At 58.6% G+C, this 16,017-nt stretch overlaps 13 protein-coding genes; 6 read left to right on the plus strand and 7 right to left on the minus strand.

The window, feature by feature from the left end:
• The first annotated feature begins 160 nt into the window (after nucleotides 1-160).
• Nucleotides 161-670, plus strand: CHC_T00000831001 (hypothetical protein). Its single transcript, XM_005710846.1, has one exon. It carries the CDS (start codon nucleotides 161-163, stop codon nucleotides 668-670), a length of 510 nt encoding a protein of 169 aa, XP_005710903.1.
• Nucleotides 671-711: 41 nt separating this feature from the next.
• CHC_T00000832001 (hypothetical protein) lies at nucleotides 712-2,296 on the minus strand. XM_005710847.1 is given in 2 exon segments: nucleotides 712-1,006; nucleotides 1,007-2,296. 1 exon segment carries the CDS (start codon nucleotides 2,294-2,296, stop codon nucleotides 1,007-1,009), a length of 1,290 nt encoding a protein of 429 aa, XP_005710904.1. The 3' UTR covers nucleotides 712-1,006.
• Nucleotides 2,297-2,629: 333 nt separating this feature from the next.
• CHC_T00000833001 (hypothetical protein) lies at nucleotides 2,630-3,751 on the minus strand. The gene has a single exon (XM_005710848.1). The coding sequence runs from the start codon at nucleotides 3,749-3,751 to the stop codon at nucleotides 2,630-2,632; it is 1,122 nt and encodes a 373-aa protein (XP_005710905.1).
• An 851-nt stretch (nucleotides 3,752-4,602) lies between these two features.
• On the minus strand, nucleotides 4,603-5,098 carry CHC_T00008687001 (Histone H2A). XM_005710849.1 is given in 2 exon segments: nucleotides 4,603-4,711; nucleotides 4,712-5,098. 1 exon segment carries the CDS (start codon nucleotides 5,096-5,098, stop codon nucleotides 4,712-4,714), a length of 387 nt encoding a protein of 128 aa, XP_005710906.1. The 3' UTR covers nucleotides 4,603-4,711.
• Nucleotides 5,099-5,117: 19 nt separating this feature from the next.
• On the minus strand, nucleotides 5,118-5,387 carry CHC_T00000834001 (hypothetical protein). Its single transcript, XM_005710850.1, has one exon. It carries the CDS (start codon nucleotides 5,385-5,387, stop codon nucleotides 5,118-5,120), a length of 270 nt encoding a protein of 89 aa, XP_005710907.1.
• A 293-nt stretch (nucleotides 5,388-5,680) lies between these two features.
• CHC_T00008338001 (Histone H2B) lies at nucleotides 5,681-6,181 on the plus strand. XM_005710851.1 is given in 2 exon segments: nucleotides 5,681-6,058; nucleotides 6,059-6,181. The coding sequence occupies 1 exon segment, from the start codon at nucleotides 5,681-5,683 to the stop codon at nucleotides 6,056-6,058; it is 378 nt and encodes a 125-aa protein (XP_005710908.1). The 3' UTR covers nucleotides 6,059-6,181.
• A 1,044-nt stretch (nucleotides 6,182-7,225) lies between these two features.
• On the plus strand, nucleotides 7,226-8,576 carry CHC_T00000835001 (hypothetical protein). XM_005710852.1 is given in 2 exon segments: nucleotides 7,226-7,978; nucleotides 7,979-8,576. 1 exon segment carries the CDS (start codon nucleotides 7,226-7,228, stop codon nucleotides 7,976-7,978), a length of 753 nt encoding a protein of 250 aa, XP_005710909.1. The 3' UTR covers nucleotides 7,979-8,576.
• Nucleotides 8,577-8,685: 109 nt separating this feature from the next.
• On the plus strand, nucleotides 8,686-9,480 carry CHC_T00010012001 (exosome component 6 Mtr3). Its single transcript, XM_005710853.1, has one exon. The coding sequence runs from the start codon at nucleotides 8,686-8,688 to the stop codon at nucleotides 9,478-9,480; it is 795 nt and encodes a 264-aa protein (XP_005710910.1).
• Nucleotides 9,481-10,554: 1,074 nt separating this feature from the next.
• On the plus strand, nucleotides 10,555-12,305 carry CHC_T00009073001 (mitochondrial F-type ATPase F1 subunit beta, precursor). Its single transcript, XM_005710854.1, has 2 exons — nucleotides 10,555-10,795; nucleotides 10,933-12,305. Exons 1-2 carry the CDS (start codon nucleotides 10,555-10,557, stop codon nucleotides 12,303-12,305), a joined length of 1,614 nt encoding a protein of 537 aa, XP_005710911.1.
• A 1-nt stretch (nucleotide 12,306) lies between these two features.
• On the minus strand, nucleotides 12,307-13,704 carry CHC_T00000837001 (hypothetical protein). XM_005710855.1 is given in 2 exon segments: nucleotides 12,307-12,420; nucleotides 12,421-13,704. The coding sequence occupies 1 exon segment, from the start codon at nucleotides 13,702-13,704 to the stop codon at nucleotides 12,421-12,423; it is 1,284 nt and encodes a 427-aa protein (XP_005710912.1). The 3' UTR covers nucleotides 12,307-12,420.
• Nucleotides 13,705-14,017: 313 nt separating this feature from the next.
• On the minus strand, nucleotides 14,018-14,205 carry CHC_T00000838001 (hypothetical protein). XM_005710856.1 is given in 2 exon segments: nucleotides 14,018-14,076; nucleotides 14,077-14,205. 1 exon segment carries the CDS (start codon nucleotides 14,203-14,205, stop codon nucleotides 14,077-14,079), a length of 129 nt encoding a protein of 42 aa, XP_005710913.1. The 3' UTR covers nucleotides 14,018-14,076.
• Nucleotides 14,206-14,215: 10 nt separating this feature from the next.
• CHC_T00000839001 (hypothetical protein) lies at nucleotides 14,216-14,491 on the plus strand. The gene has a single exon (XM_005710857.1). The coding sequence runs from the start codon at nucleotides 14,216-14,218 to the stop codon at nucleotides 14,489-14,491; it is 276 nt and encodes a 91-aa protein (XP_005710914.1).
• A 155-nt stretch (nucleotides 14,492-14,646) lies between these two features.
• Nucleotides 14,647-15,805, minus strand: CHC_T00000840001 (hypothetical protein; the record flags this gene model as incomplete). XM_005710858.1 is given in 3 exon segments in its annotated part: nucleotides 14,647-15,183; nucleotides 15,184-15,314; nucleotides 15,406-15,805. Coding segments are annotated over 2 exon segments (531 nt in total), but the record flags the coding sequence as incomplete, so codon positions are not given.
• Between the last annotated feature and the right edge of the window lie 212 nt (nucleotides 15,806-16,017).

Genomic DNA, 16,017 nt, shown 5'->3' on the forward strand with positions numbered 1-16,017 from the left:
TCGTGCCGTGGAACCACGCTCCTGTTGTCGATCGCCGCGCACCTCCGGCCTTCGCTCCACCATCCCTCAGATCGCGCCGCGCCCTCACCGCCAGCCGCACCCCGCGTCCCCTCCGGCCCGCCGATCCGTCCGCGCCGTCCCCGCCCCCCCGCCCGCCGCGATGGTGCAGATGCGGACGGTGCTGCGCGTGGCGGACAACTCGGGCGCGAAGACGGTGCGCTGCATCAACATCCTGCGGCGGCGGCGGCAGCGGCCGTCGGGCAACGTCGGGTCCGAGCTGGTCGTGTCGGTCACGGCGAACGACCGCTCCGTGAAGACGAAGAAGGTGCGCAAGGGCGAGGTCCACCGCGCGCTCGTCGTGCGCGCCAAGAACGAGCCGCTGCGTCGCGACGGCGGCTTCGTGCGTACGGGCGACACCGCCGCCATCCTGCTCAACGCCGACGGCACCGCCCCCGTCGCCACCCGCATCCGCGGACCCGTCTCCGCTGCCCTCGACCGCAAGCGCTACCTCAAGGTCCTCTCGCTCGCGCGCGTCAGCTTGTTCTCTACCGCCGCCGCGCACACCCCCAAACCCCGCGCGGGACTCGCCCACGCAGAGACCCCAGGCCCTGAGCCCGCGCGCCCTGCCTTCGCCGGCCGCCATCGCGGCGTCTGGCGGAGATACCACTAAAACAGACGCCCCGAGAGACCCCGAGATGCGACCCGTCGATATGCTAACATGTAAACCGAAAAATACAATGCTAACCACACTTGCTTCGAATGGGACACCCCCATCTCGCTATTTTCGTAAACCTCAAAAGCCTTCAACCTCTACTACGATAAACGGGCAGCGTCTAATACTACGGCTTACCAAGCAATGAGAAAAAACAGCTCTTGGTATAGGCATCAACAGCTGGACACCTCTATACCTCTATGTACACGGGAGAGAGAAAAAACACAAACGCACACACAAACGCCCCCACCCGGCTCGCCCCTACCCGGCTCGCCAGACACGCCCCTCCTCCCTCTACAACATGAAAGACGTAGACAGATCGAAGGGGTGCGACGTCGAGAACTGCGGCACCTGCGTCATCTTGGCCGCCCTCAACTTCTGACGCATCGTCTGCAGCAGCTGCCTGTAATTATAATTCCTCCAATCCCCCACCGTCGAGTGCTCGAGCGTCTCGATCAAAGCGAACGTCATCGCCCCCGTGGGCAGTCCGCCCGTCAGCTTGCTGGTATCCGCGGACGTCTGATTGTCCTTGCACCCCGAAAACAGCAGCACCTCCCCGGCGTTGGGATCCGGTCCCGGTGTCTTCTTCTTCTTCTTGCCGCCAGTCGCCATGTTGAACCCGGCGTTCAACGCCCCGCTCGCGCTGCCATTCAACAGAGCCCCGGCCACGTTCAATAGTCCCGACGTCAAGCTCATACCTTTCCCTCCCGAGATCCGCTGCCCGCTGCCCGTCCCAAACACGTCATGCTGATAAGGCAAGTCCAGCCCGGTCCCGGAATGGCACGCATCCAAGAGCACAGTGAGTCTCGCGCCCCTTGCGACGTGCCTGACAATCTCGTACAGCTCGTCATCAATAATGTGCCCTGCGCGCTTATGATCGACAGGGACAATAGTCTCGTCGAACCCGTCGCTCTCGTCGCCGGACACGTCGCGCACCTGGGCGCCGTGGCCCGAGAAGGAAAACCAGAGACTGTCACCAGAGCGGGAGCCGGAGACGAGCCACTTGAGCGAGTCGAGGATGACGCGGCGGGTGGGCGGCCCCTTGCGCACGCCGGGGATGTTGACCGACTCGTCGGTGAGGACGACAAAGTCCTTCTTGCGGAAGCCAAACTTGGACACGAGCAGGTGGTGGACGAAGGTGACGTCGCGCACGCAGCCGCGCAGCGCGGAGCTCGTGCCGCGGTAGTTGATGCCGACCAGTAGCGCCTTCCTGCGCCCGGACGGGCGGAACGGGCTCGTCATGTGTGAGGCGGACTGTGCTAGCGCGGGGGGGCCGTGCGGGTTGTACGACGGCTGCGGTGGGTGGGCCGGGTAGGGTTGCTGCGGGGCGTAGGGGTGCTGAGGGGGGTGAGGCGGCGGCGGTGGCGGCGGGTGGAAGGGCTGAGGGGGGTAGGGGTTCTGGGGCTGGGCGTACGGGGAGTAGCCGTGCGGGGGACGGTAGCCGGGGGGGTAGGGCTGCGGTTGGGGAGGGTAGGCGGAGGACGGGTAGAGATGGCCGCGTGGCTTGGAGGCGTTGTTTGCGTTGATGCGACGCGAGTACTCAGGGTCGAGAGTGCCGTCGGGGAACACGCCAGGATTTGACATTGAGTGGAGGGGGCGGTGGGAGGGGGGGGGGGGGGGGGGGGTAGAAGAGGTGGGAGCGGTGAAAATGAATTTTTGTGCTGTTGTTGGTGGACCATGGGAGGAACGGCGGGCGGCTCTTGTCATGTTGTGGACAGTTGGCCAGGCGGAGGGGAAACTCGCGAGGAGGGATGAATTGTTTATGTTTTTCGAGCGGGAGTCCGGCAACGAGGACGCCTTCTTCCACAGCGACAATTGCGAAAGCGTTGCCCACGTTGTCCGCACAAAGCGCCACCTGACTCGCGTGACGGAGAAACCAAACATAATCGCGCTTCTCATTGCACGCAATTAACTAGCTCACGCCCTGTACCCCGAGTTGAACACCGCCATGCTCTGCTTGAACCGCGCCTTACGCGTGTAGTAGTTCTGCCCGCCGACCGACAGCTGGAACCGTTGATCCCTGCGAGTCTCCCTCCGCATCTTCTTGACTGCGACCGCGTCCCTTCCCTTCCCCTCCCACCCCAGCAGGCGGTATTCCCGCATCACCCTGTTCGCCACCACGGCCGCGCGCTCGTCCACGTGCCCGCCCGCGCTCTGTTCGTAATACCTGCGCAGCGACCTGTGCCCGAGCACCTTGCCGTTAACCGCCAGCCCCACCTCCTCCGCGTTCACCTCCTCGCGCTCCACCACCTCGCCACCGACATCCACGACCGCCCCTTCCTCCTCGCCGACCTCCTCCCACCCGTCGTCCCCTTCAAACTCGTAAAACTCCCCATACTCCGCCATCCAGTCCTCCTCGTCTGCCGTCATCTTGCAGTGCGCCTTGTCCCTCATATGCTTCCGCGCATCCGCCACCGCCCCGAACGCCCGATCACACTCCACGCACGCGTACCCCACTCCGACTTTCTGCCCCAAATACCTCATCAGCCCGTCCACATCCTTCAGCCGTTCTACGTACGGCACGAAGAACCCGTACCGCTTCGCCATGTACTTGATATTCTCCTCCACGCTCTCGTGCACGCTCTCATCAAACAGGCACTCCCGCCCCTCCAGCCCGCGGCTCTCCGCCAGCCTGCGCTCCAGCTCCATCTGCACAGCGGTGTCATCCTCCACGCCCGCCGCCCTCGCCTGCGCGCGCACCTCCCCCTCCTCCTCGTCCGAGCCGCCAATCGTCGACACCTCAACAGAGCCCGCGTCCCCTGATACGCGCATGCGCTCCAGGTGCCGCCGCGACTTGACGTGGTTCTCTAGCGCCTTCTCCGACGAGAACTTCTTCGAGCACGGCCCGCAGAACTTCGTTTCGCGCTTGCGCTGCTTCCCCTCCTCCTCGCTGCGCATCGCCGCCACGCGGATGGCGAGCTCCTCCTGGCTTAGGGGACCCAGACCGCCCACCTTGCGCTTCAGGTTCACACGATGCCAGTCTGAGCGGTAGTGCTCGCGGCGGGATGCCAAGCCGACCAGGCGCGACCGACACGCCATACACGTCACCACGGAGCTATCCGCGTCCATGGTGCAGACGGGGTTAGGGGGAACGGGTGGTGCCGGGCAGAGTGAGTTTCTGGTGGAAAGCTCTTAAGATGGGTGGGACAAGGAAGCGTCAAGGATGCTCAGATGGTGGTGGTGGAGGTGGCCGATTCGTCTTTTGTGGGCTATTCTGGCCGTCGTCCTTTCTGTGCTGGACAGCTGACACGTGTCAAGGTAAAAATAGGGCGGGGCGGCAACTGTACCTTCATGTCAATAATTAGCGTTCCTCGAAAATCGATGACCGGTATGATTCGCAGTTTGAACATATCATTCTCTCATCACCATGTCATGGAACATCCACCTCCAAGGCAAGGCCTAAATTATGATCTTAAACGGGTATACTGCACCGCAGTTGCTATGTTGCATGGTAAACGCTGGGCAATGAAAGGGGAGAACGGATTTGAGATTTTAAGATGTCTCGATGCTTTTCTTTATTACTCTACAATATCACTTGCTTGAAAAGATAACATGTTTTAAAGGACTGACAGCTAGAACAGTCGTCAATCCGTTCTTGAGCTATGTTACTTTTTACCGAGCACGTACACTGAATGCCATCGTTTCATCCATGAGGCAGAATTCGCAGATGCCCGGTGTAAGACTTCTCTCCAGACTACAGGTCAGTGTCGACAACACCCATCCTTGTAGTCACAAAGAAATGTCAATGAACAATGGAAGCTCAGGATGTTCTTGTCGTCCCTGCTGATACAGAGACAATTACATCTCTCTGTGGTCCACGAAAAGGGCATATCAGAGCACTGCCGGAAACGAAAAAAGAGAAGGAAGCGGAGCTCGTGGAAGCAAATATATAAAAGTACACAACCAGAGACAATTTAATTTGAGAAATGAGCAGTCACATCCTGTACAACCGTATCCCTTGCGCGCAAGGCGCGTTCGGCAAGTGAATTAGAAAACTGTTCACACCTCCTGCGAAGGGTCTGACTTCGACTTCTTACGGGGCATGAGGACGGTATGAATGTTAGGAATGACGCCGCCCGAAGCGATGGTGACGCTGCCGAGAAGCTTGTTCAACTCTTCGTCGTTGCGCACGGCAAGCTGGATGTGGCGCGGGATAATCCTCGACTTCTTGTTGTCCCGCGCGGCGTTGCCGGCGAGCTCCAGAACCTCGGCGGTCAAATACTCCATGACGGCCGCCATGTAGACCGGGGCGCCGGCGCCCACACGATCAGCATAGCCGCCTTTTCGCAGGAAGCGATGGATACGGCCAACGGGGAATTGAAGGCCGGCCTTCGAGGACCGCGTCTGAGAGGTCTTCTTGACTTTCTTACTGATTGGCGTGGACATGGTGGGTGTGAGTCGGAGATCAAGCTGAGTCGAGTTGAGGCTGCAGTGTGTAGAAGTTGGGAGTGGTGGTGATGGAGGAGCAGACAGGGGTGTGCGGGAAGAGTTTTATACGGTTTGGGAGACGGAGTGGGGGAGGAGGTGGGAATTCGAAAGAAGGAAGAGTTTTCCCGGTGGATGGGGGAATGGCGAGAGGGATGCAGAGGAAAGGCGAGTGAATGGCCGAAAATTTGATGAAAAACAGACGACAGAAATACGCGAAATGTATTGGTTCGTTCTCGTGTGCCCGCATCCTCCCTCCAGCGAGCTCGCGCGCCAATCACAAGGCGTTGCTGCGGTTTGGAACGCACAGCTTCAAAATTCACAAACGCGCGCGACGGACCCCGACACCCCTTCACGAGACGGAGGCGCGCGTCCCCGAATACCCCGTAACGATATAAGTAGCGCGCCCGACCACTTACTTCCCCACTCCTATCGCCCTCCATCTTCACAACATCTCTCCACACGCTTCGAACCCCCTCACGCTCTCCACGCTTCAGACTCCCACCTCACCGCACCCCACAAAAACTCCAGAACCACCTCGCAATGGCTCCGAAAGGTAAATCCGTCCCCGTCGCGGAGAAGAAGGTTGCGAAGAAAGGCATGTCCGGCTCTGGCGTCGAGAAAACAACTAAGAGGAAGAAGAGGAACGAGTCGTACTCCATCTACATCTACAAAGTGTTGAAGCAGGTGCATCCGGATACCGGTATCTCATCGAAGGCTATGAGCATCATGAACTCGTTTGTCGCCGATCTCTTTGAGAGGATCGCGTCGGAAGCCGCCAAGCTCGCCTCGTACAATAACACCAAAACTTTGACGTCTCGCGAAATCCAGACCGCTGTCCGCCTTCTTTTGCCAGGTGAGCTCGCCAAGCATGCCGTCTCGGAAGGCACCAAGGCTGTCACTAAGTACAGCTCGTCGTAAACTTGGACTCGCTTGGATTACTTGCCATTTGAGATGGTTCTTCCCGATGGAGCTGCGCTGCCATCGGTCTTTGTCTATTTTAACGGTCTGTTGAAGCTTTCGTAAACTGTACAAATGTTTCGTGATTACTCTGCATTACCTTGCTTTAGCCTGTTCCTGTAGTAAGATCCGTGCGCTCTCCGCCGAGCTCGCTCTTATCATCTCTTCAGCACCGAGCGACGTATGTGCGCATATTTTTGCCAGTGTACGTGAAAATGCAGAAAGCACTGATACCCCCAGCTTGTCCCACTGCTTCACCACCGCGATAGAGGGAAACGGCAGGTTGCGCATTTGTTGCTGGCAAGTGGCACCAGTCCACGGGCACTGATGCCATCTCGTGTGGCAAGATAAGGCCGCCTTACCCTGTGACACCATCGTCATTGTATTCGCACGGGATAGCAACCCGCTGAGCTCCATACACAATGTGACAAGGCAGGCGGCAAGAAAGAGGGAGAACGAAAAGTGACAGGGACACCTTTGTCCAAATACTTGTCGAGGTATCACCAGTTTTGCTGATGCAGTCGATGAGCTTGTAGTGCCTTCCCTTCCCAGACAGCGCATCTATGTAAGGAAGGGAGGGTTTGCTTTCGGACGGCTGCACTTTCGCAGTTTGTCGTTCAGAGTTAAGAAGCAGTCGGCGAGGTGCGAATGCATGCACGCGGTTTATGCGCAGAGGTTCATGCCGTTTCCAATAAAAACGCAATTGCTGCACTCTCTTTAAACTCTAGAGACCACACTACAAAAGTGAGGCAAAGTGTGGCAATGAAAAACAAGCGTTTGTGCTCATCCCGTTGCAATCGTGCTCCCCACCGAAGGGTTGTGTCCAAATAGGGCGCCCCGAGATCAAACTGGAAGAAATATGTGCGTTTCCTAAAAATTCTTTCAAGTTGAAACTTTCAACCCATCTCCGTCCCGCCCATGGGCCAACCGATCATTGATTGTCCTTCTTCTTCCCCATCAAACTCAACAATGACCATTCAGCAGCGAACCCCGGCATTCTCCACAAGCATTCCCCTCACAAACGCCCTCATCGCCTCCCACATCGCCTCCCCGTTCAACAGCACTCTCACGTCACACCGCCCCCGTCCCCCAACCCACCAGCATCCGAAAGCCACACGCTCCGCGACCATGTCGCACCCCGACATCCGGCGCCTCCAGCCCGGCGCCCGGTTCCACCAAGCGACGATCCACAACGGCACGGTGTATCTCGCCGGCCAAGTGGGGCGTGCCGCGGACCGCAGCACGTACGGCCAAACGGAAGAGATCCTCCGCAAAGTCGACGCGCTCCTCGCCGAGGCGGGCACGGACAAGTCGCGCGTCCTGTCGGCGACGGTGTGGATGACGGACATCGCGGAAGCCGACGAGATGAATCGCGCGTGGGACGCCTGGGTTGACAAACAGAACATGCCCGTGCGCGCGACGGTACAGTCGCGTCTCGTCGCCGACGACATCACCGTCGAGATCGGCGTCATCGCGGCCCTGCCGTCGCCGGCCAAGATCCTCGCGACAGACAAGGCCGCGGCGGCCGTCGGGCCGTATAATCAGGGCGTCGTGGTAGATGATGGCACAGTGTATGTGAGCGGGTGCATCGGGTTGCTGCCGGGCGATGGCGGCATGGTTGACGGCGGCGTGGAGGGGCAGACGAGGCAGGCGTTGGAGAACATCAGAGCGATTCTGAATTCGACGGGGGCCGGGCCGAACGATATTGTGAAGACTGGTATCTTGCTGGATGACATGGCGGATTTTGCAAAGGTCAACGCTATCTATAAGGACTTTTTCGGAGCAGGAGATGTGCCCGCGCGCTCGTGCTTTGCGGCAAAGGAGCTGCCAAAGGGGGCTCTCGTCGAGATTGAAGCTACTGCTAAATTGCCTTATGTGTGACGCGGTGCGGGAGCACATTTTGTTGTCAGACGGTTAAGGAATGGGATGGTTGCGCGCAGGGCGATCTGATCAAAACGCTTTGGACGCTCGGTCGCACTGAGGCCGACTAGCCATGAAGACAGATGTGTACGTCACTTGCGACATGAAACCTGAACTGCACAAGACAGGACGTGCCTCGCATGTCGACCTACAATTGCCCTCGTGGTTCTACTCTGATAGTGGCGGGCATGTTGTCGATGGGAATTGATCCTATGCGACTCACATGCTGGTCCTACATTGCTTAGAGTAGTCCCCTTGAGCCGAAATTTTGAAAGTTGCGGCGCGTGTGATCCTTGAAGGCGACACCGTTGATTGAAGATGACTCTTTTTCTCGCGATCAACAAGCATCTCAGCCTAGTAGTTGCCGTTAGATGTTTTTGTCTATGGGGATAGACGAAGGCACGAGATAAATGTCGTGAAGCGTGAGCTTTACTCGTAGAGGAGGTAGGGGTCTGCCAGAGCAGACGAAGAGGCAAAGTGAAGCCATTTACTGAGACGCATTAATTTATTGAAACGCCTGGCCGCCGTTGGCCACGGATCAAAAAAACCCACTCCTTAATTCGGCACGGCATCGCCTTCGCCAACTTCTCCACTCACCTCGCGGACGGTTTCTGCACCCGCCTTGGTTGCCGCATGCTCCACCCAAGTACTGAGCAGAGACGGACGCGATGAGATACGGACCGCTGTGCCGCGTGACGGCCGCGCCGAAACCCAAGACAAGCGAGGCACACAAGCGCAGCGACGGGCGCACGGGTTGGGAAGAGCTGCGGCCAGTTTTCCTAAAGGCGTCATTCTTGTCCTCCGCGGCCGGTTCGGCCTACTTCGAAGCCGGAGGCACAAAAGTGTTCTGTGCGGTGCACGGCCCACGCGCGTGGGCGAGCTCGTCGATCGACGCAGTAGTGCACTGCGAGGTGCGATGGGCGCACTTCTCGGGGCGGCGCGAGGAGACGCGGACCGCGGCGGGGGGCGAGCGGTCGCGGCCGAGCGAGTCCGCAACGGACGAGGAGCGCGAGCTGGGCGCGTCGCTCGCCCGCACGCTAGGCACGGTGACGCGCGTGGAGATGTACCCCAAGTCGCGCATCGAGGTGAGCGCGCTGGTGCTGGAGGACGATGGGAGCTCGTTCGCGGCCGTGGTGACGGCGGCTGCGCTGGCGATGGCCGACGCCGGCATCGAGATGGCCGACTTGACCGCCGCGATGACCGCTGCCGTTGTCGACGGCAACGTCGTGGTCGATCCCAACGCGGAAGAGGAGCGGCGCGCGTCGGGCACGGTCATGGTGGCGTACATGGGAAACGTCGGAAAGGTGACGGACCTCGTGCAGACGGGCGAGATGGAGATCGGGCAGTTGGCGCACGCGATCCAGACCGGGTGCCAGGCGGCGACGCAGGTGCGCGGGCTGATCAAGGCGTGCTTGGAAAAGCAGGCGGGCAAGGTGCTGAAGAAACGCGGGCGCGGGGCGTAGAGACACTGTGTTGCGTTCGTACATGTAAAAGAAAGAGGCGGTGTGACAGAGAGAGGCGCGCGGCTCACAGCGGGGCGGGCAGGGCGACGAGGACGAACGAGAAGACGGAGGCGAGCAGGACGAGCGCGAGGACAGCGGCGACGCCGACTCGGTCGGGGCGGAAGGTCTGTGCGTGCGGGGTGGCGCGCTCGATCATGCGCGCGACGGCGCGGTAGCGGTACACGGCGTACAGAAACGCGAGCGCGGCGACGGCGGCCAGATAGAAAGCGGCCGCGGACACGACGGTGCGCGAGCGGAAGGCGGGGGCCAGGCGCAGCGTGACCAGCGCGAAGGCGAGCAGCTGCAGGCCCAGGCGCAGCCAGCTGTGGTACGTGCGTACGTTGGAGAGGTGGTCCAGGATGCGGCCGTGCTCAGGAAGCGAGCCCTTCTCCGGCCGCGGGTCCAGCTCGCGCAGTAAGGTGATGGCGCGCAGCAGCGCGCGGCGGTGCGCGAGGTTGGACACGCCCAGGTCGTCGCGCAGCTCGGTCGGTGTCAGCGTCTTAAGGACCGCGCCCGTGATCTCGTTGGTCGCGAAGGCTGGCGTGTACTGCGGGAGGCCCAGACCCTGCAGCCATGTTGTGACGTCGGCAACCGTTTCCACGGGCGGAGAGGTGGGTCGCGTGGCGGATGACATGATGCGAACGGGGAACGGTAGCTGAGCAGGAGACCGAGAGATCAAGTCGGGGTACGAGCAAGCGGAAGCTTGTCTTCACAAGCATGCCGAAGAGGGATGGATACGACACGATGACACGTATGACTAGTTGACACGTGTTACTTTCATGAAAAATACAAAAAGATTGGGAAATATTTACGGGAAATAGGACTGTAAGTGGAATGTAATGCGGCGGGTTCGTTGCAGTTTCTGGCGCCTCTCGCCTCTCTCAGGCCCAGGCCCTCAGCCGATCGCATCGGTGCCGAACGTGTGCTCGAGAACGCCAAGCCTTCCCGCATCATCTCATCGTCCTCATCGATCCTCGGCCGCGCTCGCACCGCCTACCCGCATCGCCCCGTCCTTCCTCGCAACTCCGATCCACCATGCTGCGCGCCCCTGTCGCCGCCCGCCTCGCCTCGCGCGCCGCCGGCCTCGCCCGTGCCATCCGCCCGGCCACGCCTGTCGCCGTCCAGCGCCTCGCATTGGCCACCCTCGCCCCCACTCGCCCAGCGCCAGTCAAGGCCTCCCAGCCCGATTTCGCCCCCGCTGAAAAGGAACCCGCCGCGGCTACCCCCACCGGCAAGATCTCTCAGGTCATCGGTGCCGTCGTCGATGTTCACTTCGGTAAGTCGCCCGCTCCCCATTTCCCATCCCGATCGCGACGAACGGACTACGCTGTCATGATCGCCGCCATTTTCTAGTCGTTTTCTAACGCGTTCCCGTCATTGCTGTGGTTTTCGTCCTTGCCCACTGCCGCGTAGAGTCTGGATCGCTCCCGCTCATCCTCAACGCCCTCGAAGTGCAGGACCATGACATTCGTCTCGTCCTCGAGGTTGCGCAGCATCTGGGCGAAAATACCGTCCGTACAATTGCCATGGATGCCACAGAGGGCCTGGTGCGCGGCCAGGGCGTCGTCGATACAGGAGGACCCATCATGGTCCCCGTCGGCCGCGAGACCCTAGGCCGTATTATCAACGTCATCGGCGAGCCGATCGATGAGCGCGGCCCTGTCAAAACCGACAAGTTCTACCCCATCCATCGGGAGGCTCCTTCTTTCACCGATCAGGATACCACCGCTTCCATTCTGCAAACGGGTATCAAGGTCGTCGACCTGCTCGCTCCGTACGCAAGGGGAGGAAAGATTGGTCTTTTCGGTGGTGCTGGTGTCGGAAAGACTGTGTTCATTATGGAGCTGATTAACAATATCGCGAAGGCTCATGGTGGATATTCCGTATTCACTGGCGTCGGCGAGCGCACCCGTGAGGGCAATGATCTCTACCATGAGATGATTGTGTCGGGCGTTATCAAGCTTGAAGACGATCAATCCAAGGCCGCCCTTGTGTACGGCCAGATGAACGAACCGCCTGGTGCGCGTGCCCGCGTCGGATTGACTGGCCTGGCTATTGCGGAGTACTTCCGTGACGAGGAGGGACAAGATGTGTTGCTTTTCGTTGACAACATCTTCCGTTTCACTCAGGCCAATGCAGAGGTGTCGGCCCTGCTCGGTCGTATCCCGTCCGCTGTCGGATACCAACCCACCTTGGCTACCGATCTCGGCGCCCTGCAGGAGCGTATTACTACCACTCGTCTTGGCTCTATTACCTCCGTCCAGGCTATCTACGTGCCCGCTGATGATCTTACCGATCCCGCCCCGGCTACCACTTTTGCTCATCTGGACGCCACCACTGTGCTGTCGCGACAGATTGCCGAGCTCGGTATCTACCCTGCTGTCGATCCGCTTGATTCCACCTCGCGCATGCTTTCCCCACTCATCCTTGGTGAGGACCACTACTTGGTTGCCCGTTCAGTGCAGGAGATTCTCCAGTCGTACAAGCAACTCACGGATATCATTGCCATTCTCGGTATGGATGAGCTCAGTGAGGATGACAAGCTCACCGTCGCCCGCGCACGCAAGGTCCAGCGCTTCCTGTCCCAACCCTTCCATGTCGCCGAAGTCTTCACCGGTATCGACGGCCGCTTTGTCGAGACGGACAAGACTCTCTCTGGATTCAAGGACCTGGTTGCGGGAAGCTTTGACGATCTCCCAGAGAACGCTTTCTACATGGTTGGTGACATCGACGAGGTTCAAGCCAACGCTCGTAAGATGGCCGCCGACATGGAGGAGGCTGCCTAAGTCGACATAGAGAGTGTGTGCGAGCGACTGAGAGCGAGAGTGAGTCGCCCTCTCGCCGATGATGTATGCAGTCGATCGATAGGCACACGTTTGTTTTTGTGATTTACTCTTTCGCTTATCTCGTTCGGGGTAAAGAACTTTTGCTACAGCATGCCACCGTCCGTTCCCTTTCTTCTCGAGCTTCCCTATCCGTTGGCTTGTGCGCTGAAAATGCGACAATGCGGAACACGCCTTGCTTAATCCCTCTAATCACGTGCCGCATGGCGAGCGCCGACCGGATCAGCGGCCACTTGTACTTGAGCAATACCTCCCACCCGGAGCGTCGGAACAATGCGCTGCGGACAACTTCTCCCCAAAACGGCGCCGCTCGTTTCGTCCAGTCATTCAAATCGACGGCGCGAAGCCCCGCCCGCACCATCTCAGTATCGTACTCGCTTGGCGGTGCTACCCGCGGTAGGCAATATTCCTCCATGATCCTGCGAATGGAAAACCGCTCTGCCATGCGCAGTGGAGGGCTCGTCTCGCGGATGCACCACGCCAGCATGACCATCTTTCCCCCTGGCTTGAGCACTCGCGCGCATTCCTGCAGGAACTGCTGCTTGTTCTCCATGTGCTCGCCGCTCTCCAAGCTCCAAACCACATCAAAGTGATCGTCCGGGAACCCTGTCTTCAGCGCGTTCCTCACCTCGTTGGTCACCCTCCCTCCCAGCCCGCGTTCCTCATTAAGCTCAGTCGCACGCTTCGCCTGATACGGGCTTAACGTGATCCCCGTCACCCGACAGCCCTCTCCGAAATGCTCTGCGAGATATCGCGACGCGCCTCCAATGCCGCAGCCGACGTCGAGTACCCTTGCTCCCGGCGGTAGCTTCTCGTTAAGCAGGCCGCCAAAGCGCAGCAGCTCGGACATGGTGCGGACTTGAGCCTCCCGTCCTTTCAACGTCTTGCCGTCCACTTTGTCATAGATGCCGTGGTGCATGTGCTCGCCCCACACTCGTTCCCATGCCGCCGAGCGAGCGTCGTAAAATTCAGCAATGTCCCGGCTCAGATCGACGCGTTTGTAGACGCGGGCTAGATGACGGGCTATGACGAGGCGCCGTAAAAGCCATCCGATGGCCGCTGCTATTAGAGCAAAGAGCCAGTATGGCGGGGGAGGGCGCGAAAACCCGTCAATGTTGACTACTGGAATGCCCGTCCTGTCCCTCGTGACATAGGATCGGGCCACATTGGCTGCAGGTCGCACGCTGCGCGATCCGGCGCTCATTCGCACGACGTTGACGCTGGGCTGCTCGCATTTGAAGACGCTCGTTGGTTGAAGCGTCTTGTGGATACCAAACGACGTCAAGAAAGTGCTTGTGGTCGTCGGAACAAATGCGATCTGCATCTGCATGTCTGCTGCCATGAGAGTGCTTCGAGCACAATGGGCGACAAGTGGGGGGGAGGGGGGGCCACCAAACAATGTAGGGGAATGACGATTCCTTGTTGGCAATACGCAGAAGTGTGTGGAGAGCACAAATTCGCGGCAACTAGTACAACGGGACAGCGACGGCTGGGGCTTACGATGGAGGGAGTGGCGATAAAAGCTATATCAAAGCATTTTACCAGATGGCGTGACGTGGATCATGATTTCCAGCTAAAATTGCTCCCGAATTTGGTGCAAAACAGTGAGATTAGGAAAAGGAGACCCTACCAGAACTCTACGTTACAAGCCATACAAGAGGTTGCAGTTCACTTTACGTCTCAGCCCTGCTAATGGAACACGGGTTACCGAGTCCTACTTGCATTTACTGCTTCTCTTTCGAAGATGATCTCGCCTGGTCAAGCACGAGATTGATGCAGACCTGCAGCTCCTCAAAACGTTCGTCACACTCTGGCGAAGTCTCGACATCTCCCTGCAAAACATCAGTTGCACAATGATCCACACGTCAGATTCCAGCGGATCCCCTTACGCCCCCGCCGATCTTGTCTCTTTGAAGGGAATAGAGGCTGTCAGGCAAACAGCCAAGCTCAGCGAGTGTTGTGCAAATGCGGCGATGCGATTGCTTACCTTGAGAAACTTGCCCCTGTACCACTCCTTGAAGCATGCATCGTATTTTTCCTTTTCTACGGCGCACGCTTTCAATGGATTGACGCGTTGCATCTTCTCGTTTCCCATCTGTGACGCTTCGTTCAACCTTCGTACTGCTTAACCTCCACTCCACCGCAAAACGCTCTCAGCAGACACGGCCTTTCTTCCAGCCGACGTGCAAAAAAAAACAAAACAAAAGATGGGATGAAAATTTCTGCCCCAAACTACTGTAGAAATAGGGCGGCGCATGCTGTGCCTAACGTGAAAACAAGGGCATTCTTTTCAGACGTTACATTTACATGGCGCACTAGCTTGACTAAAGTTTCCGATACATTGCAAAACGTCGCGGCGCGGCAGAGGCTCGCCAGTGCACAAGCGTGACGATGGCTTTGTGCGGCACCTGCTTGTCGCTCTGTGAGCGAGGCGAAAGGCTGAACACTGTGCATAATCCCCTTCTCTCAACCTCCTCCGTGCTCACGATCACGGCAACACAAGCCACGCGCCAAAAAGTACAAAAGGATCTTAGCCATTACTACAGAACGGATCCCTCTCGCATCGTTCGAACCCCACAGCGCGCCGCAGTTCAACCAACGCCACTTACAAGGTCTGGACTTGCCAGCTATTGTTCTGTCATCGTTCCCACCCTCGTCCGCACGGGAGAGAGAAAAAAAAGTTGCACATGAGGCGTGCAGAAGGGAGAGAGAGAGAGAGAGAAATATAACAGAAAAGGATGGGGCAGGCGGGTTTTGAAGGTTGAACAAGATATTGGTGGGCAGATGGGCTTGTGTTTGAGGAGTAAGCATAGGGATGAAATCACATGATTTCGCAACAAGCGCTGCCCTTCTTGTTTATCTTTTCCTTGACGTCCTCCGACGCCTTCGTTGGTACGCGTAGGGAAATGTGTACAGTCGTGAGATTGTCTGGCCCCGATGCAAATTTACACTCTGAGTGTGTGGAGGAAAAAAGAAAATGGGTGTCAGAAAGCACGGTGGCAATAGGTAGCGACAAGAGTTGTAAAAACAGGAGTAAAGGTACCTTGGAGGGTCTTTGCATCGTCTAGGAACTTGCCCAGGTGAAGGATTCGGATTTCTTCTGTCTTTGCAGGTCCGGAGATTGCATTTGGATTTGACTCTTTCAGGAAGGCGACAAGCTCTGCGCAGTCACAAAAACGTAGAGTGAGTAGCGGATACGATGCGTTGGCCGAAAGCGGGGCAAAACGAAGAGGGTAAAACGAAATAGTAAGGCAGAGACAACGTGGACGGAGTGGTGTTAGACAATTGAGCAAGGCAGAAGGCGGGGCGCAAGCGCAGACGTAAAGGCGAAGCGAAACGGTGACACGGACAGCGGGAGTACAGCGGGTGGACGCAGGCAGAGAGACGCGAGGCGACGGGCGTGCACGGAGGGAAAAGCGATGAGCAAGGAGGACGTACCTTTGGGCTGTTGTTCAATAACTTTCTGCTTGACATGGTGTATGGTGGACGGTGGCGGAAAGAAGAGTCGAAAGGACTCGCCGTTGATGAGAAGAAAGCGGAGCTGGCATTGTTCATTCGGGACCTGTGCCGGGGGGTGTGCGGTGTGCGCGTGTTCCGCAAGCGGGGCCTTGGCTTGGGCAGCAGGCGGCGGCGGGGTTGCGGAATCGTCCATGGC

Source organism: Chondrus crispus, genomic scaffold, assembly GCF_000350225.1.
Source record: "Chondrus crispus Stackhouse genomic scaffold, scaffold_641, whole genome shotgun sequence".
Classification (NCBI taxonomy): Eukaryota; Rhodophyta; class Florideophyceae; order Gigartinales; family Gigartinaceae; genus Chondrus; species Chondrus crispus.

Bases quoted from the DNA above. Each gene is read 5' to 3' on its own strand.
- CHC_T00000835001 (XM_005710852.1), top strand. From the start codon at position 7,226: ATGTCGCACCCCGACATCCGGCGCCTCCAGCCCGGCGCCCGGTTCCAC.
- CHC_T00000833001 (XM_005710848.1), bottom strand. From the start codon at position 3,751: ATGGCGTGTCGGTCGCGCCTGGTCGGCTTGGCATCCCGCCGCGAGCAC.
- CHC_T00000839001 (XM_005710857.1), top strand. From the start codon at position 14,216: ATGATCCACACGTCAGATTCCAGCGGATCCCCTTACGCCCCCGCCGAT.
- CHC_T00009073001 (XM_005710854.1), top strand. From the start codon at position 10,555: ATGCTGCGCGCCCCTGTCGCCGCCCGCCTCGCCTCGCGCGCCGCCGGC. The intron at 10,796-10,932 runs GTAAGTCGCCCG...ACTGCCGCGTAG, and splicing joins CGTCGTCGATGTTCACTTCG to AGTCTGGATCGCTCCCGCTC.
- CHC_T00000834001 (XM_005710850.1), bottom strand. From the start codon at position 5,387: ATGCGGGCACACGAGAACGAACCAATACATTTCGCGTATTTCTGTCGT.
- CHC_T00000838001 (XM_005710856.1), bottom strand. From the start codon at position 14,205: ATGTTTTGCAGGGAGATGTCGAGACTTCGCCAGAGTGTGACGAACGTT.
- CHC_T00000837001 (XM_005710855.1), bottom strand. From the start codon at position 13,704: ATGGCAGCAGACATGCAGATGCAGATCGCATTTGTTCCGACGACCACA.
- CHC_T00008687001 (XM_005710849.1), bottom strand. From the start codon at position 5,098: ATGTCCACGCCAATCAGTAAGAAAGTCAAGAAGACCTCTCAGACGCGG.
- CHC_T00000831001 (XM_005710846.1), top strand. From the start codon at position 161: ATGGTGCAGATGCGGACGGTGCTGCGCGTGGCGGACAACTCGGGCGCG.
- CHC_T00008338001 (XM_005710851.1), top strand. From the start codon at position 5,681: ATGGCTCCGAAAGGTAAATCCGTCCCCGTCGCGGAGAAGAAGGTTGCG.
- CHC_T00010012001 (XM_005710853.1), top strand. From the start codon at position 8,686: ATGAGATACGGACCGCTGTGCCGCGTGACGGCCGCGCCGAAACCCAAG.
- CHC_T00000832001 (XM_005710847.1), bottom strand. From the start codon at position 2,296: ATGTCAAATCCTGGCGTGTTCCCCGACGGCACTCTCGACCCTGAGTAC.